The sequence below is a fragment of the Apiospora aurea genome, assembly GCF_038362705.1.
Source record: "Apiospora aurea strain CBS 24483 chromosome Unknown utg000008l_segment0_segment0, whole genome shotgun sequence".
In the NCBI taxonomy this organism is placed as follows: domain Eukaryota; kingdom Fungi; phylum Ascomycota; class Sordariomycetes; order Amphisphaeriales; family Apiosporaceae; genus Apiospora; species Apiospora aurea.
In genome coordinates this window covers 5,123,343-5,145,557 of record NW_027117395.1, presented here as the reverse complement: position 1 = coordinate 5,145,557, position 22,215 = coordinate 5,123,343, and the positions used below count along the sequence as shown (strand labels likewise).

Genomic DNA, 22,215 nt, shown 5'->3' with positions numbered 1-22,215 from the left:
GCAGTGGAAGAGGGCGGTTGGGTCACTGCAATGGGTCAAAGGCCATCTGGTCGGTTCACCGGTTCCGTGAGCCTCATAAACGACAGGGGACGTAAGCATTAGTAAGATTAGTCTTGGCATGATTATACGTAAGGCTCCAGGGCAGCGCCAAGCTGCAGCCTGATACGGGCTTGACAGGGATGTACGTGATGGCGGTGCAAGTCGGCTGGGATGGATTTACAAGCAAAATCTTGACCCAGGGTGGATACGTTGAAGCGAGATTAATATGAATAGCTTGCCTCGATCTTCATTGTCTGGCATGATTCCAAACGAGACGAGAAAAGGGAGTATCCATGCGATCGGCTCGTCAGCTATACCGAATTGCTCGGAGATTGGGCTGAGTGAGATTTAAGCCGTATGAACCCGAGTCCGTGTTGGGTAGCATTCGTCTTTTTCTTTTCTTTTTCTCGCAAGGCTATCCGTTTCATCCAGGCCTGTTTGATGCCCCCCTGAACCAACATCTGCCGAACTCCTGAACGTGGATTAGGGATCGGGCTCCAGTCGCGGGAACATTTACACCGATACCACCCATGAAAACTTCTAGAATAAGTTATGCTTATGGAAAGATCTTACGATACACGAAATGATAATGATGTTTGAATGGTGATATACGCTTCATACAATGGGGATCGTCAATGCCTGAAAATGCATGCGCATGGGTTCTAGCAGATGGTAGGTACATGGAGGGACAGTAATTCAGGGGTTCACGCGTAACTATCATCGTGTCACCCTCCAACAATATCACCCAACAAAATAACCCCGCGTATCTCGGCGAGGCTGAACATATTTTCCCCTTTCCCAAAGAGAGGCACCAGTCGAACCAAAAAATAACATAATATGCCGCTGCCCACCGTAAAGCAGTCGTGCGTAGCTGGGCCGCACAATGTCGAACGCCGATTCATCGTCGAGGACTGCCGATATGCACGAGCTAGCCATTTTATCCCCAACCGGCAATACGGCCTCGGAAGAGAGGTTGCTTCCCCAAGCGTCAGCGGCGACCGGGCCCGAGCAGCCAGGTCCGCTTGAGAACGACCTGGTCGAAGATACGTCCGTGTCCGCAAGCAACGAGCAGCCGTTTCGATGCAGTGTATTTGCCAGCCAGGACGCTTTAGCCCTTTGGTTCCCACGCGTCAAAGAGACCAACACCCGTCGCATGCGGTGGTCCAAGCGAAGACGGGCTCTTGGCCTACAGTTGGGAATCACAGTAATCGTTTTCTTCGCCAATCTGGGCCTGACCGTCTTCGCCTTCACCCACTTCGGAAGCCAGGACGGGGTGGGCCTCCTCTACGCCGGGGACTGCGAGACGGTCAAGCAGCTCGATCGGTGGCTGCACCTGCTCATCAACGTGCTGAGCACCGGGTTGCTCTCGGCCTCCAACTACTGCATGCAACTGCAAGCGGCCCCGACCCGCGAGGAGCTCGACGAGGCGCACAAGAAGGGGGACTGGATGGACATTGGCATCTTGAGCCTGCGGAATATACGCCACATCAGCCGCCGCAAGCAGATCGTATGGGCCCTTCTGGCTTTGAGCTCTGTGCCGATACATCTGATGTGGGTTGTTGCTAGAGGGGATCCATTACAGGCCCACGCTGACTGTCGCCATGTAGATACAACTCGGCCGTGTTCCAATCATTGGGCTCCAACAGCTATACGGTTGCCGTGGTCAAGGACTCTTTTCTGCAGGGCGCCCCCTTCGACCTGGCAGTGTCCGAACGTAACCGTGCGGATGACCCAGGGTGGGACGAGGAGCGAGTGAACCCCCGATCGATTATTATGCGACGATAACCAGTATGAGGGACGCAGCTAGCAACGGCTCCTACCAGGAGCTGAGCGTCCCCGGACTGCTACGCGCTCTATAACGACTACTTTGCACCACAGGGGGAACGCCGTAATCATGGTCCAGAACCAGAGTGTCCAGCAGGCGGCCAATGACAGTGTCCTCATCCATGTCGGCGTCGTGCCGCGCTTGGACAACTGGGCCAAGAACATGTGGGCGGTCGCAAACGGAACCAGTACCTTCGTCTCCTTCGGACCCCCGACCCGGTCACGACGTGGTTTCTCGGACCTCCCCGTTACCAGGTCGCGCGCTGCCTCGTCGAGCCACCGAGCCGGGAGAACAACCGGTGTCGCTTCGAGTACAGCCCCCTCATCCTGGTCACGGTTTGCGTCTTGAATCTCTTCAAGGCCGGCCTCCTGGCGGACACGTGGATGCAACACCGGAATGCTGGACAGGGGCGCGGTAACGCGGCGGGCGCCCGGCCCGGAGTTGCATTTGGTGGCGGTGACGACGATGGTGGCACGGGAAAGCAGGTGCTATCCACGCTCGGGGACGCCATTGCCTCGTTCATGCGCACTCCCGACGGCAATACCCGTGGAATGTGTTTGGCCACAAGCGACCACTTTGCTTCCCACCGGCACCTCGGGGGCGGCAGGACCAATTACCATCAGCTCGAGCATGTGCGTTCGGAGCCTTTCCAGCTTCAACCTAGGCGATGGATGCATTCCGTGAGCCTCGGCCGGCGGATCTTCACCTATTCTCTGTGGGTTACCTTGACACTTTTCTCCCACTCATTCTGTTCACTTACCGTCGGTCTGGTCTAACTACATGGATATGTTGCCCAGCTACTTGACAGTCCTCGCCGTCGCCTTCGCCCTCCTCGTCATCTCCTTCACCTCCCTCCGCCACCGCAACATCCGCATCAGCATCCCGAGCTTCTGGGACCTCGGCTTCGGCGCCCTGACGCCCTTTACCTACCTCGTCATCGGCCTGCCGCGCGACGACCCGGAAGGTCTCATCGCCAACGTGCTGCTGGCCAACTTGCCGCAGCTGCTGCTGTCGCTGACGTACGTCTGCTACAACGCCACGCTGAGCGCCTTTTTGGTTCAGCGCGAGTTTGGCCTCATGCACCGCGAGGACCGGCGTCGTACTCTACGCGTCTCGGAGCCGGTCGGGCTCCAGCGCTCGAGTTATACGATTAGTCTGCCGCTTCGCTATGGTATTCCGCTCTATGCGGCGTCGGGCTTGATTCATTGGCTTATCTCCCAAAGCCTGTTCTTGGCTCGTATCACTGCCCTGCAGGACCAGCACGGTACGGTGGATGTGCGGGACTCGTTCTCGACCTGTGGCTACAGTCCGATTGCGGTGCTCGCCAGTGAGTTTCCCCATCTGTCGCCATCTTCTCCTTCTCCAACCTACCCATGCGGTTACGTGAGTGAGTCCGTGAGTGACTGATGACTGACCATGTTCTCTATTTCTGAAACATCCAGCTGTTTTGGCTGGGCTGATCCAGGTGTTGGCCTTGGTTATCCTCGGCTTCCACAAGTACGACGGCGTCATGAGAATAGTGTCGACCAACAGCCGGGCCATCAGCGCCGCCTGCCACGCTCTGGAAGAGGACAGGAAAGAGGGATACTTGCTGCCCTTGCGTTGGGGAGTCGTTGGGGTCAAGGAAAGCGGTGTTGGGCATTGCACCTTCACCACGGCCCCACAGGACGGGCCTGGGGTTGAACCCGGTACCGGGGTACGCGAGCCTACGCCGGGGAGGCTTTACCAGTGAGGTCAAGCTGGATCGGCGACCATGGGATGAGGAGTATATGAAGCCGCGTTTCGGCTTCCAATCCTGATGTGCATTGTGCATGGTGGAAGCATCTCGCGTTCCTTGTTGATCGACCGTAATTGAAACAAGGAGTAGTGAACAATGACCTTGGTGTTCAGTATAGAGTCGGATATGAAAGAAGTGATCAAATACAGTATAACAACGGCATTTCAGTCATTCCATCCTGCCGTTACTTTATCCTCACGGTGAAAACAGCGATCTTATTCCAAACAATGCACCTCCTTTTCAGCATCTTCCACTCTAGGCCAGGGAAGGGCTATATAATAGAACCTTTACCCTCTCAGACGAACATCAGAAATCCCCCAGGTATCACATTATCGACAAGTATCCAACAAACACTCACATTTCCCTTCTACTACAAGGGGATCTACACTCGAATCTACACTCGAAACTACTCCTTGAGCCCTGTTTAGCTATTCACCATTTACACCACTACCAACAAAATGGCTTCCACCATGACCACCCAGGCCACCCGCGGTGCTGCCGCCGCCGCCGCCGCCTCCTCCTCCTCCTCCTCCCAGTGGAGCCGCTGCCAGTGCCAGTACGTCAAGGAGTCCCGTTTCGAGTGCGGCCACGCCGAGCTCCACCGCGGCGGCGCCCACCCCTACTGCCTCCTCAACGGCGCCTGCGCCGACATCGGCGACGTCCGCGCCCTCGTCTTCCTCCTCAGCAAGAGGCGCCGCGCCCACGTCGTCGGCCGCGTCGAGCGCGCGCTGTGCTACCTGCTGGGACCCAAGTACCGCGGCGTCGGCGGGGCGCTGCGCCACGACCCGGAGATCCTCTACTGGATCGCGGGCGAGCTCTGCGCCATCTGCCAGCGCCTGGGCCCGGACGCGGACGGGCTCGCGGACGTGCTCGGGCAGCTGGTCACGGCGTACCAGGAGAAGCCGGCTCGGCAGCTGAAGGCGTACATCGGTGCTTGCGGCGGGGAGAGGCTGGGCTGGGTCTACCACGAGGCGTTCAAGGCGCAGCAGGCCAAGAACGCGGTTCGCCAGAAACAGCAGCGCAAGGACGCGGGCAAGAAGCACCCTCGCCGCGAGGTTGCGTGCCCGGCTGTCCAACCCGCGCAAGCGGCGGTGGTCGAGCAGCGCGCGCCGATGGCCGAGGTCAAGACGACCAACGGCCAAGGCAAGCTTCTCTACTCCAAAGCGGTCGGAGCCAAGTGCCCAAAACCCGAGCCTAAGCAATCCGCGGCGCCGGAGATTCCGGCTCCAGCGGAGGAGGAGTGCGAGCCCGAGTGTGAGTCGGGGCCTGTAGAGTACGAGCCGATCCCCGAGATCCATGATGGTACCTATCTCTTCGGCAAGCCGATCGCCGGTACTAAGCGCGTGTCCTACTCCAGATCGGTCAGGGCCAAGTGTGTGCCTAAGCCCAAGCCTAAGTCCCTGCCGGCTGCGCCCCGGGCGCCTGAGCCTGCTGCCACACCCGCTATTGCTTCTGTCGCCCAGGATATCCTTGGCGAGCAGGAGCCGGTTGGAAGCTGGGCTGATGAGTGCGAAGATCTGGATTCTTGGAACTAGGTGAGTGAAGGTAAGTGAATGTAGTGTCGTGGCCCTTGCCAAAGGCAAGTAAAGGGGGCGATGGAGCAATACTTGAAGGACTTAGTGTTGGACGTGATGCATGGCGTTTTGTTTGGGGAAAGCCTACGCCTACTGCTCTTCTAACATTGTAGGTACATAGCCTCACTCCCTGTTTTTGCTTCTTGTTTACGTAAAAATGAAATGGATAAGAAAGGTTGATTGAACTTGAACACCTTAATTTATACCTGTACTTCTTTATATATGCAGCTTGTTCGTGTATGCAATAATCATCGGTCCTTGTGCATCCAGCGGCATCATCCTTTTTGCTGTCGTTTGCCGTTCACAGATGACGATGTTCGCAGGACGGTCTGCTTGCCGTCAAAATCTGTCTACGACGGCCCGGCGTCAACGTCCAGAGAAGGCAGGCAGATCTTGCGGCAGCCGACCACGAAAAGAGCAAAACCACGGAGACCATGATCGGGATTCTAATTCTGCTCGGAGGCCGCAGAGATCCCGCCGTCTTCCGCAATACCGAGATCGCCGTCCGCATCGCCCAAGGCTACGAGAGCCAGGGGTACGACCGCGAGGTAATCTATTGGAGCCTGGACTGGGCCTTGGCGTACGCGGGCATGCACCGCGTCGCCCTGCGCTCTTTGGAGGAGAGGTTCTAGGAACTCGACATTGGAGCTGGGTCGAGATAGAAGATGGAAGTGCCGAAAAGTGCATGAAGAACAGACTTGATGCTGGGGCGTCATGTCGCAGGCTACAAGACCCGCCAGAGGCCCCGATGCCCATTGCTAGCCTCGGCAGACGCGATGGCTCGGGAATCGGGGTGAGGGCGCGCGTGACGTCGTGTTTTCTGTGAAGTGACGTGAGGGGGGGAGGGGCGCCAACAACCTGATGCGTGGCATGAGTCTACGAACATAGCCCATATCAATATCGTACATGCACGCACGACCAGTCTCGACAAGAAGACGAGGTTCAGCGACTGGCTGGCTTGCACGGAAACTTTCCGGCGCCAAGAAAGACGGGATCATGGCTGTTGCTGCGCAGAGTCGCATTGCCAGCGCCCCGAGCCGTGTGTCCAACTCCATGGTTCCTTTTTTTGGTGGGTTAGCGCTTATCGTTTGTCGGGCTGTCTGTCCGATCTACAGCCGCTAGGCCGATGCAAACATCCCACAATTCGTGGCGCGCGCAACCCAGGTTACTCGTTCGGGATCTATTCTGGCAGGTCGGCAAACCACAGCAGAGCGGGGTTACACTCGTACTCGGCGGCCCAATGACTGCTGGCCCTCGGCGCTGGCTCCGATGCCCAGGTATAAAATCATCCGATTCTATAACATCTCAAGTTCAACGCCTAATCGAGTGCAACATGACACATCACGAGCATATCGCGGTGGCTCGATGCCAACGAACAGACCTCGTTGACGATACAGCCGCACTTGGGAGGAAGGCTAGACCGGTGAGGGAGCCATCTGGCTCGGACTAGGCACACCATAAAGCCGGTCTTGTCCTTGACGAACCTACTCCAACCCCCGACCGATATTTCTCTTCTGCATGACTCCCCAGTACCACCCTCAGCAATGGATAATACACCAGCTCCGCCGGGGCAGAGTGCGACGGTCCACCTTAGTCAGTATCCCAACGCGCAAGCCTTTGTCGCCAGGTGCGCCGAGTTCTTCGACGAAGTACAGAACCTGTAGGCACCCTCTGACCCCCCCTTTGTTCTCCGATACATGGAAGCTAACCGCAACAAAGAACGCCGGGCAAGGAGCTCGAGGCAAGACTCAACCAGAAGCACGGGCCCGGGACTCCCTACTACGAGGACTTCTGCCGGTACATCCGGGAGGGTCTAGACGAAGGCTGGGTCGCGTCGCTAGAGATCGACGGCCGGCGCTACCGCCGGGGCAAGGTCGCGGAGCCCAGCGAAGCGACGCGCTTCTTCAGCATCACGACCGTGTACATGGAGAGCAGCAACGCGGACAGCGGCTCCGGCGCGGACGACGTTCATGGCAACGGGAAGGAGCCGCCCTTCTTCTCGGGCCAGTACCACAGGCACCCCTACGGCGAGATCAACTGCGTGGTGCAGCTCGACGACACGGCGCAGCTCCAGGGCATGAGCGGCTGGCAGGGCGCCGGCTGGACGTCGCCGGGGCCGGGGACGCACCACTACCCGCGCGTGCGCGGCGGGCGGCTGGTGGCGCTGTTCTTCTTGCCGGCGGGGAGGATCACGTACGATGCGTCGCCGGACATGGCGCAGCCTGTTTCCATTTGAGCAGGGGGGTATCAATCGGTAGCAGAGGACGATGATGGATGGTATGGCTGTGGCTTTGAAACAAACCAAAAGCATGAGCATAAGTACACGCACGGGCGGCTCGTTCCAAAGAACAGGTGGTTGGTTAGTTGATAAATGAGTGGCGTACAACCTCGTTCCCAGTTGGTGTCGAATCACAGCGCTGTTTCGTAGCTGCAGGTGTCAACCCCGCCAAAACTTTTAGTGGATGATGGCCTGACCCGACTTTTGGCCACCATTCGATACCACCACCACCCAGGAGCCATCCCCTACCAAACGCCCTGGTCGCATTCACTTACTTGCCTTCGGTGGTAATGCAAATCGCACATGCTTTCCTGACAGGCGCTTAGCCAGTATCCCAGCAGAAACACCCTGGTACCTATTCGGAAGAAGTAAGTAAGTAGTAAGCAAGCGCACTGCACCGGTTTCAACTCAGTGCCACACACCCCGCCTCGATCTCCGGCCAGCAGTCGTACCTGGCCAGCAGTGCATACATCATACCATGGCCGCACCATCCGCCTCCGACGATGAGGACTACTACGACCTGGGCAGGTACCGCCGGCCCATCACCACCACCAGCCCCGACGCCGAGACCTGGTTCAACCGCGGCCTGGTCTGGTGCTACGGCTTCAACCACGAGGAAGCCGTCAGGTGCTTCGAGAAGGCCCTCGCCGCCGACCCCGCCTGCGCCATGGCGCACTGGGGCGTCGCCTACGCGCTGGGGCCCAACTACAACAAGCCCTGGGGCTCCTTCGACGACGAGGAGCTCGAGACCGTGGTGCAGCGCACCCATCGCATGGTCGAGCAGGCGAGCAAGTGCGCCGCACGTAGCGGCGCCACTCCGCTGGAGAAGGCCCTGATCGACGCTCTGCGGTACCGCTACCCCCGCGACCACGTCGCCGCCGATGGCGGCCAGGGAGGCGAAAAGGAGTGCCCCGTCTGGAACGTCCAGTACGCAGACGCGATGCAGCGCGTCCACGCCGACTTCGGCGCCGACCTCGACCTCGACGTCGCGGCGCTGTGCGCCGACGCCCTGATGAACCTGACGCCCTGGAAGCTCTGGGACCTGAGGACGGGGCTTCCCGCGGCCGGGGCCCGGACCCGCGAAGTCCGGCTCATCCTCGAACGGGCCCTCACGCAGACCCCGGGCGGCATGCAACACCCGGGCGTCCTGCACTTGTATATCCACTACGTCGAGATGTCCCCCCACCCCGAGCAGGGCCTCCCCGCCGCCGACGCGTTGCGAGCCCTCGTCCCGGACGCGGGCCACCTCCTCCACATGCCCACCCACATCGACGTCCTGTGCGGCGACTACAGCCGGGGCATAGCCTCGAACCGCGCCGCCTTCGAAGCGGACGAGAAGTTCCTCGCCCGCGCCGGCGCCCTCAACTTCTACACCCTGTACCGCATGCACGACTACCACTTCTGCATCTACTCCGCCCTGTTCGCGGGCCAGTCCCGCGTCGCGCTCGAGACGGTCGCGCGCCTGGAGGCCTCGCTGTCCGCGGGCCTTCTCCAGGTGCGCTCGCCGCCCATGGCCGACTGGCTCGAGGGCTTCCTCGCCATGCGCGTGCACGCGCTCGTGCGGTTCGGGCGCTGGGGAGACCTCATCGCCCTCCCCCTGCCCGAGGACCAGGCGCTGTACTGCGTCACCACGGCCATGACGCACTACGCCAAAGCCGTGGCCCTGGCCGCCCAATCCCGCCTCCCCGAGGCCGAAGCGCAGCGCCGGCTCTTCCTCGCGGCCCGGCGGCGCGTCCCGGCGTCGCGCACGCTGTTCAACAACCGCTGCGTCGACCTGCTGGACGTCGCCGAGGCCATGATGGAGGGCGAAGTCGCCTTCCGCCGCGGCCGCTTCGATGCGGCGTACGCGCACTTGCGTCAGGCCGTCGCGCGCGACGACGGCCTGCCCTACGACGAGCCCTGGGGCTGGATGCAGCCGACGCGGCACGCGTACGGCGCGCTGCTGCTGGAGCAGGCGCACTACGCCGAGGCGGCGGCCGTCTACGCCGAGGACCTGGGGCTCGACGGCAAGCTGCCCCGCGCCCTGCGGCACCCCGGCAACGTCTGGGCGCTGCACGGGTACCACGAGTGCCTCGTCCGGCTGGGACGGAAAGAGGAGGCGGCGGCGATCGAGCCGGAGCTGAGGAAGGCGCTGGAGAGGGCGGATGTGCCGATCAAGTCGTCTTGCTTCTGTCGCAGGGTAGAGGCCCAGTGCGCACTGTAATGCGCTGGGCGAGCTCACGGGACGGCATTGCACACCACGGGCATCTTGAAGAAAAAGAAAATCGTATTATCAATCTCGCTAGAATATCTCGGAATGCAAATGTAGATCACGCCGGGGTATCCTAAAAACAGCACCAAGCTTCAAATCATCACGTCGACTTGGTCAGTTCATCATGCCCATCCCTCGATTCCTTCCCGCTCCGCACCAGCTCATGCCGGTGCGGGTCGTACTTGGCGTGCCCCGACCGGTACCAGGGCCCGTCAAACAAGTCGCCCATGTACTCCATCGGCACGCCTTTGGTCTCGGGGGCCCAGAGCCAGAGGATGACGAGCCCCAAGAAGCAGATGAGGGCCCAGAAGACGTAGGCGCCCCAGACGTTCAGACTCACGAACATGTTGGGCGTCACCCGCACCACGGCGAACTGGAAGAACCAGTGCAGCGCCATGTTGCAGGCGTAGCAGATGCTGCGGATGCGGGTCGGGTATATTTCGGTGCCGTAGAGGTACTGGACGGTACTATGGGTAGAAGCAGCAAAGTCAGCGATCGTGTCTCGACTTTCACGAAGGGGCTAGGGTCGAGGTCAGCTTACCACAGTCCAATGGACCAGCCGACGGCATACACGAAAACTGAGGCGATGGCGGCGTCCGATGCGGACTTGTTAGAGCCGTCCCGCCAGATGGCCATGTAAATAGCCATGTAGATGTGTGTTATGCACTGAAGGAACAGGCCTAGGGTAAAGCAGCGCCGACGACCGAAGACGTCGACAAGGCCCCAGGTGAAGGCCATGGTAAAGACGAGCTTGACCACACCATAAGCACCGCTGGTGATGAGCGACGTGTGTCCGCCCGTGACGCCGGCGTACTCAAAGATCTGCGGGATGTAGTACGTGATGCCGTTTCCGCCGGACCACTGCGCGATGGTCTGCATGGTCACTGGAAGCAAACCCGGTTAGCTGATACTCTCCCTCCTAAGGGACTTGGCTGGGGACTGCTACTTACTACCCAGGAAGAACCTGACGCGGTAAGTGCGGATGGTCATAATCTCCTTGAAGACGGTCCAGTTCGAGGCCCCTTTCAGGGCTTCGCCCTTGTGCTGCATCTGCTGCTGCAGCTCTTCGAACTCGGCCGCAATTGCCGTGCTGTCACTGCCATTCGAGTTTCGCAATCGCGACAGCACCTGAATCGCCTCCTCGGTGCGGTCCTGCGACGCCAGCCAGCGCGGCGTGTCTGCGACAAAGAAGGAGCCCAGCAGCGCCAGCCCCGTCGGGACCAAGACGATGGAGACGACGAGGCGGTACTGCATGCGCGTGACCGCCATGTGCTGCTCGGCGCCGTAGCTGATGAAGAAACCGATGGTCAGGAAGCTCAGCAGGACGACCATGTACAAGCTGACGACCATTCCACGCGACCGGGCGGGCGCGATCTCGGACAGGTACAGGGGCGCGACGACGGTGAGCCCGCCGGCGCCCAGGCCGCCCCAGATGCGCGCGAAGAGCAGCAGGCCCAGGATGCCCGACGCGAAGGTCTGCATCAGGTTTCCCGTGATCCAGATGGCCATGGCCAACTGCCAGCTGCGCAGACGGCCGATGCGGTCGCATAGCACAATGGCGATCAGCGAACCGATCGCCGCGCCCAGGACGCCGAAGGACGAGATGTTGGCTTTCCGGTCGGCCAGGCCCGAGGGGTTGCTCTTCCAGTTCGCCGGGACCAAGTCGTAGTCGGCCTTGAAGGACGACAGGCCCGTCGCGGAGCTGAAGCCGCCTTCATCGTAACCTATCGATGGTGGGTTGGTCAGTCTTTGATGCGTCCTCCGGGCATGGAGGGTCAGTTGATCGGCACTCACCTTTGGGAATCGAACCACAAGCTATGACCAGGATAGTCATGAGATAGTAGGCGTTCGCGTTCCATTTGGCCATAGTTGCAGGTTTGGTTGGTTCGCGCAGACAGGATCAAGAGAATGAGGATCAGGACATCTGTGGTGTGCGATCGCCTCCGCCCAATTTTCTGCCTCCTCCGTCGTCGTCGAAATACGCGAGATCAGGTCGGCCTTTTGTCAGAAAGTAATCGCTCTTCTCCCGATCCGTAGACATCGAGGCTGGCTGTAGTCGCACCCGTCGCCCGTCACGTCTGAAGCTTAGGTAGGTATGGGGAAGTGCAGTAGTAAGCTCAGTAGGCCCTGCTGGAGAAAAACAACAAGCTATGATCCCGCGTAACCTAGGCCTTGGGGTAATTGGGGGGAGAAGAGAGGCTAGCAAGGGTAGGAAGGCATCCGCGTCGCGAGCGGATGCGGGGAAATACCCCGCTAATGACGGGGCCTCTTGGGAAGGTGGCATGACTGAAAGAAGCCAGTCACCTGTCAACTACTACTACCGACGACAATGACAGGTGACAAGTTCCTGAGCGGTCGACGACCACTGGCGTGGAGAACCGGGCATGCTGCGACGGTCGCTGCAATAGCGAGGTAGTGAGTGCATGCTTCCAGGCGCTACTACTACGTGAAATAGTAGTAGTAGTATCCCCCGACCAGCGTGCCAGTGGACCGTGGACGAGAGGGGGGATCAGGAAATGCACACTCGGGCGCGCACTCGGAACTTCTCCGAGCGGGTTTTGAACACTGCTAAATTGCCCTCGGCCAACTTCCGAAACATGCGCATTATTTCGACTCGGGCTTCTGCCACATGCACCGGTCTCCCATCGTCAAGGAGAGGATCGCATTTGCAGCCAAGGCGAGTCTCGTCGCGATTTCGTCGGGTAGAGACCCCCAAAGACCCATACCAAGCAGGGCCCTCGGCGTGTGTGCGAACCAAGCACTCCAGAGAGAGAGAGAGAGAGAGAGAGAGGTTTCTGCCCAGACACACACACACGAGCCCAGATCCATCCGATCTACTCTTAATCGTGAGAAACTTGGCAAACTTGGGTTCTTCAAATTCATCCCAACTTTTTTTTGGTTTGGTTTCCACCCTACGCTCGGGTTCCACGCCTTAACTCCACCGACGGCCTCGGAAACCGACCGCGTACTACTAGAGGGTCTCGGATTCGGCCCTTATGAAGGAAGGGGAAGAAAAGTCGTCGTTCGTACGGCGTGCTCTGCGCCCGGGCGACTTTAAAGGAATATATCTTCATTTCGTTCTCGCCCGCCTTCTTTTGTTCGTGCAAGACTATCTATCCATTTGCCTCGCGTTTTCATCTGCCGCGAGCGATACGCTTATACTAAACGTGGAATCATCTTCACGATAATTACTGCCCGATAACCCCATCACCCGTCGACAGCTACTAGCGACGCCCGGAATGAACCCGTTACTACACACCACCACCCAGCCATGCCCGCAATGACCTCGCCCCGGGCGTCGCGCCATCTGCCCCTCATCCACCACGCCCTCCTCTACACCACCAAATGCCTCCGCCTCTTCCTCTTCCGGCTCTCGGGTCTGCGCCCCTTTTCCTCTCTCGCGCTTCTCTCCCCTGCCTCCGCCTCAACCCTCCCGAGGAGGGACGATGACTTCCGCGCCCTCATCCCGCGCGGCTCCTGGGACTCCCACATGCACGTCCTCGACCCCCGCTTCCCCCTCGACGCCGCCGCCGTCTACCGGCCCGCCCACTTCTACACGAGCCAAGACGCCCAGGCCTTCGAGACGGACGTCGCCGGCCTCGACGGCGTCGTCATCGTCCAGCCCAGCATCTACGGCCACGACAACGCGTGCACGCTCTCGGCCCTCCGGGCGCTGGGCGGGCCCGCGCGCGCCCGCGCCGTCGTCTCCTTCGACCCCGCGGCCACGCCGCCAGAGACCCTGGCCGAGTGGCACGCCCTCGGCGTTCGCGGCGTCCGCCTCAACCTGCAGTCCGGGGGCGCCGCGCCCCCGCCCCTCGAGCAGCTCGAGGCCGCGATCCGGGAGTATGCCGACGCCGTGCGGCCGCTGGGCTGGGTCCTGCAGATCTACGCGTCGCTCCCGACCATTGCGAAGCTCGAGCCGCTCCTCCTGGACGGAGCGGAGCAGCTCGGCGTCCGCGTCTGCGTCGACCACATGGGCCACCCGGACCTGAAAGCGTCACGCTGTTCGGAAACGGCCGATCCCTACACGATCCCCGGCTTCGCGTCTCTGGTCAGGCTGCTTCAGTCCGGCAACACGTGGACGAAGCTGTCGGCGGCGTACCGCTTCAGCGCCTCGGAAGACGGCTTCAGCGACGCCGCGCCCGTGGCCAAGGAACTGCTGCGGGTCGCCGGTCTGAGCCGCGTCGTGTTCGCGACGGACTGGCCGCATACGCGGTTCGAGGGTCTGGACATCCGGCCCTGGATCCGCACGGTACTGTACGATTTGTGCGAGAGGGACGAAGCCCTTATCGAGAGGGTGTTTAGAGGCAACGCAGAGGGGCTCTGGAGCCCCGCGCTGCCCACGGAGAGCTGACGGACCAACCTAATGCCCCCTCACGTGTAACGACGGTAATGATTGATGTATAGATTAATCTTATTCCCCCTAGAACACGTTATTGTACTTTGTTATGGATTTCTTCATTCTCGAGGAGTGCAGAATTCTAGCTTGGAGCTGATGTTGACCACGTGCTCGGTAATGTCCCGAAGCATGGGAATGATCATAAGACTTCGGAATCCCACATCTGCTGGCTGCTGCCGGTATGACAATCCCGACGTATCTCCCCATCCTGTAACCCCACAGCTTCAGTCGGTCTCTGGGGAGCAGATAGCGCATACGTCTGTGCGTGTGGACCGGGGCTCCTCCGCCTCGGCCAAGTTCCGACGCCTCGGTTGCCGCTTCGGGAGACCTGTGTATCGCTCAAAAGAGGTCTCGTACTCCACAGGCTTGCCAGCGGTCATCCATAAAAGGGCCCCATGGTGCCCTCCCGTCCCTGCTTTCGACGCCAGATGTAACATCTCCCTACCGGCCGGCAAACGGCCATACCGGCTGCTGCACCGACGCATTCGAGTGATCCAGCGGTTGGATACTAACACTCATCGGCTCCAGCGTCGAAAGCGCCTCGAACATGTCGTCGGGCATGAGGGAGAAGTCGACATCGGCCGCAGTCCCGAACTGATCGCTATGGAAGTCCCGGGAAGGCCGACCATGATGGCCTGGCCCATACCCAGCAGTTGTAGCACTCGGCGATGAGAATGTGGCACCCTCGCTCGCTTCTGGTGTTGTAGCGGTTGTTTGGTGTGGCGTCACTGCTTGTTGGTCCAGGCTCAACTTGGCGATAACCTCTTTGATAGGTCTGAGAGCGCTCCCGATGACTGTGGGCGCCAAAATGTTAGTGGGACACTCCCTTACACATCGTCGTCAAGATGGAGAGACGAGAAGGTACCGTCATGCGGAACTTACCAGGGTTGATCGTCTGCACCCGTTCAAGATACTGGACGCAGAACAAAAGGCGTCGCAGAGCCTGCGAATCTCCAGGCAGGGCCTGGACTTGCAACAGAAATATCGATGTCGCAATATATAAACTGTAAGATAAGGACGTAATGCAGTGATCCTCGCCAAAGGTCCTGCAGAACAGATCAAATATGGCCACGATGGATACAGCTGAGGCAACGCAGATTCTCAGGTGGTCTTGGTTCTGCGTCCGTTCCCCTGAGGACTGACGGCTCCTTTTGACTAGGGTTGGCCGGAACAGGAGGATTTTAAACGTATGATATAACGAGCTGTGATCAGTCAGCACCGAAATCCGTGATGCCAAAAGGGGGTACTCACTTTAGAGTCACTATATGAGATGGTGGTGCATAAAGGGGTATATTGTCCGTGTCGATGCGAAGGAAATGCGGCAAAGCATCCCACCAGGTCTGTAGGGCTTGCCCTTCCGTACACACACAGTCCTCGATGATGCTCGGGGAGAGCTGCTGCAGTGGGTCGTATATGTTGATCAGGATCTGGTTGAATATGACTGATAGCTCGCACATCTTGATAAAACAGGACGTCGAATGCGCCGGGGTTGGTGGGTACTGTTGGCCAGGGGCGAATGTTACCCCATGGGGAATCCACATCTCTTCTTCCGCCGAGTCGTCATCTGAATGCACCGGGTCAGTATGGTTTGTCAGTGGTTTGGCAGTATCAAGAATCACTCACACATGAATCCGGGCGGGGAGACGCTCGCGTGGGTGAGTGTAGGCCTCCGTCCCAAGTAGAGACTGATGATCTTGTCCCAGAAATAGCAGCTCCAGAAAAGGCGATGACGGATCTCTACCTCTTCCTCGGACAAGTGCACGTCCGCAGCATACCGCTGCCCGTCAATAAAAATGCCTAGATGGTCCACCAGACGAAACGCTATACCGCTGTACACCCAGGCCTGGGTTGCGTTCCCGGAGCTGCATTCCTGGGCGCTGAGGAGCAAAAGAGTCTGTATCATGGGGATGGTGCAGACGCCCCTATTCAGTTCCTCAAACAAAAAAGCCCGGGCTTGCCGGCGGAAGAGTGCACCTCCCTCGTAGGGTGCCAGCTGCTCCTGTATCACCGGATCCCGTTTTGCCCAACGAGTGGAATGGGACATGATGGCACTCAGCAGCGTATGCGAGTAATACGGTCCATTTGACTGTATGTCACCTGGTCACTGTCAGCAGCAATCCTCAATACTGCCAGGATACAGAGGGGAGGTACGGGTAAAGGCCGGTCTGTAGACGAAGTTGAACAACGGCTGGATCCAGCACCAATGCAAGTCCAAGAGATAATGGAACGGTTCCTGTCATCGGGGTCAGCTTGGAAAAGACCCACGAGACCCGGGTGGACGTACGGGTATGTTGGTAAAGCACTCGAGCGCGCGCTGGTGCCACGCATTGTTGACGAGCCTCTGCCGCCGGTCCATATCCTGAGCCGACCTGGAGGAGCCAGCTTCGTCCTGCTCTTCGTTCTCGGGCCCTTTGGGCGGATTCCCGGAAATGGCCTGAAAGAAGCTGGTGGCTCCATGATAGGTGATGACGCCCTTTTCGTCCACCTTGAGGCCATCATAGCTCCCGCTAAGGCGCTGTTTCAATTGCTCCGTGGGTTGCCTGCTGGTGCTGTCCGAGACCGAGGCGTCTTCGGGGGTCTCGGGGGTCTGTGCTTCGGCCTCGCTCCCATGAGCCCCCTTCAGTCTCTGCACCTCGCTTTCAAGTTCCTTGATGCGCTGCTCAAGACGCTCCGTGTATGATAATGTGGGGGCGCTAGATTCGTCAATGAGCTGGGGAGTACTCTTGAACAGATGTTGAGATGCCAAGGGAGAAAGCTTACAGCTTGTATATGCAGTCCTCGCCTCGCTTGATGCATCTTTGGCACGACGGGCGTTCGGCGCCACACTTCACCTGCAAGCCTCAATTAGTTAGTGGGCGATGTCGGCGGCAGGCGGCGGATTCATCGGAAGTCGATGATTGGTGGTTGGCAGCGACTCACTTTGCGACTGCGGCAGTTGTGGCATGAAAAAGCACTCTTCTTTTGCTGTTTTGCTGCTGACGGAGCCATCTGGCGTTCGGTGCTGACGGCTCCACTGCCAGACATTGGGTTGGGGTTGATTCTGGGACCAGCGGAATCTGGAGATGTTGTTTTGGAACTTGGGGATGATGGTGAGAAAGCGGATCCGTTTTATGGACACGGGCGACACGCCGCATCCGACATCACCCGCGCACTGCCAGCTGCGGCCAGTTGTCATAACGTAACTCGTCAATTCATTGAGCTCTAACCGTCTCTTGTCCGGGCCAAACCCAGCCCATTACATGCAACTACCTGCGAGGACCAGTTGTTCTACCATTTCCATAGCCTCATCATTGTCGAGCAAATACGCATGTAACATCTCGTCGGAGCCTCTTGAGCCCACATCATTCCTTCTGGTCGTCACGCACATGCCGAGAAGGACAGCACCGTAGATGGTGACAATTCCTCAGACATTCAGGGACCACTGCTTCTTCGGATCGATGCAAGTAGGTTTGTGCACCTTCCAGTGGGCGCGCTGGCAAGCCTACATTTTGTTAGTGGTATGGCCCCCAAGGATGCATCTGGATTGATTCATACCGTGTCGCAGTACCAGGCTCCCTTGCAGTCTTGTGGTGCGAGCATGTCTGTTTGGTGAATCAAATGAGAGAGCCGGACCTCCTCATCGCCTTCGAAGGTGTCATTGATTTCGCAGGCGATATCGAGATCCTGATCGCCTTCGAACAGACGGTGTCCCCAGCGACCCAGTTTTGCGACTCCTGGTGGAACGAGATTGATGAAGATTGGGAGTGGTTTGATGTCGAATATCAGACAGATGCGGCGGTATGATTGACTGGCTTTGCTGGGGTTTATGAGCTGGCGGGACGACAAGATGCTTGTAGAGGAGAACGAATTCGCTTGCATGTGGCCCTGATTTGCATCATGAAACCTGGAGGAAATGGTTGCCTGACGCCACCATGCAACTAAAACGGTGTTGCTGGAAGGCGCGTTTGCCCTGAATCCCGCTTATCAGGCTGTGAGTTGGAAGTGACTGCCATTTCCCAATCAAATGCAAACAAAAGCGCCAAGTGGGTAGGTGCCTGCCCAAGCAAACGTCAATTCATGTCAAATTGCATTGGTCGAAACTCCTCCGCTTAGGAAAGGCCGTTCGAGGAACCCATCCATGGTTTGGCGTCTGGTGCAATGGTCTTGTGCCTGTCATGCTGGGCTTTTAGGAGGCTATTGCGAGCCTTGCACGCACGCGGCCACGACATCCAATGTGCCAATGCCACTACAGGAACCCCAAGATACCGATCTTCCCCAGTCGCACGGTTATCTGGAAAGTCCCGTCAATCTCAGCTTCTTTGTATCTCAAGTGGGAAGGTACCTGCATTACTATTCCCAAAGACTTATGTGACGCCTCGTGATAGCCGTGCTGCCCGTGTCCCTCCCGACTCCTTGAGCCAACTTTGATGGGCACTCATGCAAACGAGAAATTCCTCGATCGGGATTTCCTATCTTGGTTGACAGCCGATAGGCACCCCCTCCAACTGCTGAGTAAAGACGCAAATCCTTTGGAGAAGGGCCGTGCTCGGATTATACAGGCTTATTGAAGGCTTTCGAGGATGCACGCTCTGCCCAGTCAGTTTGAGTCAAACGTATCTTCGTACCGTCTGTAGCCGCTCGGGGGTTAGTGGCAGCTCCCATGGAAGGAACCCTTTCTCTCGGAGATTTCAGCCACATGATGCCAGTACGTTTCCGGCATGTCGATCGGCCATGCGCATGCCAAGAAGGGCCACTGAGGCACAGTCAGAGTGCTACCCCAGACGGGCTTTAGACGGTCTGCTGAATGGCCCAGATGGAAACAAGGCCCGAACCACGGTCCCCACAGAGCGGTTAAAACATTCATGTACCCCACACAACGTGTGTGTGTGCGACCCCATCAGCAAAGGATTCAGGATCTCCCTTCCCCCCGGATTCAACGATTCGTGGGTGCTCGCTTGTCTGCCCACCCCGCGTGACACACATTGGCCCGACAGAACGGCCGGCGCCATGTAACACCAAAGACTCCGCCCCCCTTTTCAGATTGCGCTGAGACATGCCGCGATTCGCCCTGCCAGGAACACGTGAACCATCGCGGAGGTTTCTTGCGTTTGTAGATCATTGTCCTCCCACCCTTGGGTTTCAACTCATGCCAACTATTACCGAGCTCCACAGGGATCGGCCTCACCCGAATGGAGGCTATATGGGCGTGTACTATAGGGTGAGATTGAAAGTACATCTTTACATCACATCGTGCCACATGCTGGCCGCTCTCACCCGTCCGGGGGCCCTTGCTGAGCCCAGAATAAGGTAGGGCTACAAGCTAGATGGCGTGGCTCCTTGTTACTATCAAGAAACATGATCAACAGGAAACGTACGTCACCTCGGAGCAAGTCGCTATTAGTGGCTACTTGAGAAATAGGATAGGGGAGGACTCGGGGATCCAGCACACATGGTTTGGAGAGGCTGCGAGACCCCCTATCAAGTACCGGAGTGGAACCCGTTCTTATGCAAATCTCTTCGGGAATCGTAGCCGCCGCTACGGCAACCCGCCGGCACTAAAGTCGGGCCTTCTTTTCAGTGGGACCAGAACGACTGTGTAGTCGGAGTTTGACTATAAAGAACACGACAAACTCCGCCGTATCAGCAGTCGTGGCTGACAACATTTGGCATGCTGGTCGCAACAGCCTTCGTCTTTGATCACGATGCTCACCCTCAGGCTGCCTCGACTCGGCCCTTCATCGTCGTGCGGTCGGGGGTGATGGGCCGAATGCTCAACCGAAGCTTCGTAGGCCGTCATCAACCGGCTAGAAGAGGACTGGGTCTCAGTGATAATGTCCTGTTGAACGGTATATAAACCGGAGATATTCGGCTCTCTCTTCTCTCATCCAAGTGCTCAAGGACATTCGCATCCCCATTCCACCGTCCACCACTTCCTGTTACATCTCAACTTGCTCGTTTGTCCGTCGAGCCAGACACCATGATCTCTGCTACTCTCATTTCCCTGGCCTTCGCCACTTTGGTCTCGGCCCACGGCTATGCCACCGTCCCCCCCAGCAGAACCCGTCTCGGGTTCGAGGTACGCAAATCCCTGCGTTGCCTATGTTTCTAAAACCAAAAGCGAGACAGCACAACTGACCGTACCACCAGGCCGGCATCGACACCTGCCCCGAGTGCACCATCCTCGAGCCCGTCGACGCCTGGCCCGCCCTCGAGGGCGTCCCCGTCGGCCGCATGGGCGTCTGCGGCTACAACCAGCGCGTGAGCGTCGACTACAACTTCCCCGGCAGCGACTGGGGCGCCGGGACCGTCGCCACCTACGCGCCCGGCGAGGTCGCCGAGGTGCAGTGGTGCGTCGACAACAACGGCGACCACGGCGGCATGTTCAGCTACCGCGTCTGCCAGGACCAGGCCGTCGTCGACAAGTTCCTGACCGCCGGCTACGAGCCGACCGAGGCCGAGAAGAACGCGGCGCAGGACTGCTTCGACCAGGGCCTCCTGCCCTGCACCGACGTCGAGGGGCAGCAGTGCGACTACAGCCCGGACTGCTCCGAGGGCGAGGCTTGCTGGGACAACACGTGGTTCACCTGCAACAGGTTCGAGGGCGGCGACGGGACTCGCGGTTGCCAGGGCGTCGACGGGGCTCCGCTCAACTCGTGCGCGACCACCATTGCCGGCGGCTACACCGTCACCAAGAAGGTCAAGATTCCCGAGTACACGTCCAACCACACCCTGCTCCAGTTCGTGTGGAACTCCTTCCAGACGCCCCAGATCTACATCTCTTGCGCCGATATCGCCATCCAGTAGATCAAAGCCGGGATTCGGAATGTCTGCGGGAGACACGTTTTACGAGGTCTGCGAGGTTGTATCAGGCCGGAGAGAGCTTCCGGGCTGTAACGAAAAAGGGGCCTCTTATTTCAGATGAAAGGACAGAGGTTGGCGAAGAGCCTTTAGGGACCCCAATAGGGAGACACTTCTCTAAGTTAAATGCTGTGTTTGATTTCCTTTCTCGTACAATCTGCACCTATCGTGGATCGTATCTAAGTACATACATTTCTGTCAGGGGTTGATATATGATAAAGCCCGTGCAGCATGACTGGGCGTTTATTTTCATAGTGATATCTTCCGCTATAATCAACTATGTAAACCACCGCTCACAAATGCACCCTTGGAATCAGGCGCATAATCAAATCACCCACCACCCGAAAATTCCTATCCCGGGTACTCCGAGCTCCGTATTGACCACCCCGCCCAGGTGCCGCATACGCGCACATCTTAAGACAAATTCCCGTTCAACGGATTGGTCGAACGGCGGGCCTGAGCCAGAAGCTGTTCCGTCGTGGTCAAGTCTGACCCGGGGAACGACTCGAACGGTCTGAAGGTCTCGCGCATGACTGGGGTCCGGTGTCGTGGATGAGAAAATGGCCATCGACGAGAATTGGGAGGTTGGCGGGGTTACGGAACGCGTGTCAAAGTATACAAAGGGCACGCCGGAAAGAGCTATGCAATTTTGAACATCCTCTTCCGAGGGTTTTCCATCGTATAGCATGGCACTGACACTGCAGACAAATCTCCTGCGTCCGGATTCCGTGGGTGTCCAGCTTGCCGAGCGTTTGCCTATAAAGCTTCTTGGGTACTCGGAGCCTCACCCAGGACCAAGTTCCGACTAATATGTGTGAACTGAATTATGCATTCCCATCACGACACCATTCTGGTCTATACCCGGCGTCCTCGCGCCAAGTAAAGGATAAGGCAGGCTAACGCACGCAGTCGCCCGAGGGGCTCATCATGGTGCAGGCCGGGTAGCAGTTCGGCACACCGGACATCGGCCGGAGTAGTACAGCCAGCGGGCCCTGTGCCTGTGCGTCTAATAAGACACCCGATCATCCATCCCGTCACTCACCCCCTACTGCGATCCGCAGCCCGGTATCCACCGTACCAGCTCAGCCGCAAGCATAAGAGACGGGCTTCGGAGACGTATGCCGAGAAGGCGCGGCTAATTTTCTAGAAGGAAAAAAAACAAAAACAAAACGGCAGTAAGAAATATGCATCGTGTGTTCACGTCAAGCGGCTGGACAGGCGATTGATATAATGAG

The 22,215-nt window shown here is 58.5% G+C and overlaps 9 protein-coding genes across 9 annotated transcripts; 6 read left to right on the top strand and 3 right to left on the bottom strand.

The window, feature by feature from the left end:
• Nucleotides 1–922: 922 nt before the first annotated feature.
• PG986_013053 (uncharacterized protein) lies at nucleotides 923–3,596 on the top strand (the record flags this gene model as incomplete). Its single annotated transcript, XM_066849275.1, has 6 exons — nucleotides 923–1,590; nucleotides 1,647–1,775; nucleotides 1,918–2,059; nucleotides 2,119–2,579; nucleotides 2,662–3,191; nucleotides 3,307–3,596. 6 exons carry the CDS (start codon nucleotides 923–925, stop codon nucleotides 3,594–3,596), a joined length of 2,220 nt encoding a protein of 739 aa, XP_066695971.1.
• Nucleotides 3,597–4,069: 473 nt separating this feature from the next.
• On the bottom strand, nucleotides 4,070–4,939 carry PG986_013052 (uncharacterized protein; the record flags this gene model as incomplete). Its single annotated transcript, XM_066849274.1, has 1 exon — nucleotides 4,070–4,939. The coding sequence occupies one exon, from the start codon at nucleotides 4,937–4,939 to the stop codon at nucleotides 4,070–4,072; it is 870 nt and encodes a 289-aa protein (XP_066695970.1).
• A 498-nt stretch (nucleotides 4,940–5,437) lies between these two features.
• PG986_013051 (uncharacterized protein) lies at nucleotides 5,438–5,847 on the top strand (the record flags this gene model as incomplete). Its single annotated transcript, XM_066849273.1, has 2 exons — nucleotides 5,438–5,452; nucleotides 5,539–5,847. The coding sequence occupies 2 exons, from the start codon at nucleotides 5,438–5,440 to the stop codon at nucleotides 5,845–5,847; spliced, it is 324 nt and encodes a 107-aa protein (XP_066695969.1).
• Nucleotides 5,848–6,759: 912 nt separating this feature from the next.
• Nucleotides 6,760–7,451, top strand: PG986_013050 (p-hydroxylaminobenzoate lyase; the record flags this gene model as incomplete). The annotated part of the gene is made up of 2 exons (XM_066849272.1): nucleotides 6,760–6,875; nucleotides 6,935–7,451. 2 exons carry the CDS (start codon nucleotides 6,760–6,762, stop codon nucleotides 7,449–7,451), a joined length of 633 nt encoding a protein of 210 aa, XP_066695968.1.
• A 520-nt stretch (nucleotides 7,452–7,971) lies between these two features.
• PG986_013049 (uncharacterized protein) lies at nucleotides 7,972–9,696 on the top strand (the record flags this gene model as incomplete). The annotated part of the gene is made up of 1 exon (XM_066849271.1): nucleotides 7,972–9,696. One exon carries the CDS (start codon nucleotides 7,972–7,974, stop codon nucleotides 9,694–9,696), a length of 1,725 nt encoding a protein of 574 aa, XP_066695967.1.
• A 148-nt stretch (nucleotides 9,697–9,844) lies between these two features.
• On the bottom strand, nucleotides 9,845–11,611 carry PG986_013048 (uncharacterized protein; the record flags this gene model as incomplete). Its single annotated transcript, XM_066849270.1, has 4 exons — nucleotides 9,845–10,211; nucleotides 10,286–10,628; nucleotides 10,695–11,468; nucleotides 11,539–11,611. 4 exons carry the CDS (start codon nucleotides 11,609–11,611, stop codon nucleotides 9,845–9,847), a joined length of 1,557 nt encoding a protein of 518 aa, XP_066695966.1.
• A 1,413-nt stretch (nucleotides 11,612–13,024) lies between these two features.
• On the top strand, nucleotides 13,025–14,098 carry PG986_013047 (uncharacterized protein; the record flags this gene model as incomplete). The annotated part of the gene is made up of 1 exon (XM_066849269.1): nucleotides 13,025–14,098. The coding sequence occupies one exon, from the start codon at nucleotides 13,025–13,027 to the stop codon at nucleotides 14,096–14,098; it is 1,074 nt and encodes a 357-aa protein (XP_066695965.1).
• A 104-nt stretch (nucleotides 14,099–14,202) lies between these two features.
• Nucleotides 14,203–18,001, bottom strand: PG986_013046 (uncharacterized protein; the record flags this gene model as incomplete). The annotated part of the gene is made up of 11 exons (XM_066849268.1): nucleotides 14,203–14,351; nucleotides 14,401–14,471; nucleotides 14,589–14,937; nucleotides 15,026–15,345; nucleotides 15,395–15,707; nucleotides 15,767–16,240; nucleotides 16,295–16,376; nucleotides 16,428–16,853; nucleotides 16,904–16,974; nucleotides 17,063–17,294; nucleotides 17,678–18,001. 11 exons carry the CDS (start codon nucleotides 17,999–18,001, stop codon nucleotides 14,203–14,205), a joined length of 2,811 nt encoding a protein of 936 aa, XP_066695964.1.
• Nucleotides 18,002–20,099: 2,098 nt separating this feature from the next.
• On the top strand, nucleotides 20,100–20,926 carry PG986_013045 (starch binding domain-containing protein; the record flags this gene model as incomplete). Its single annotated transcript, XM_066849267.1, has 2 exons — nucleotides 20,100–20,198; nucleotides 20,270–20,926. The coding sequence occupies 2 exons, from the start codon at nucleotides 20,100–20,102 to the stop codon at nucleotides 20,924–20,926; spliced, it is 756 nt and encodes a 251-aa protein (XP_066695963.1).
• Nucleotides 20,927–22,215: the final 1,289 nt, after the last annotated feature.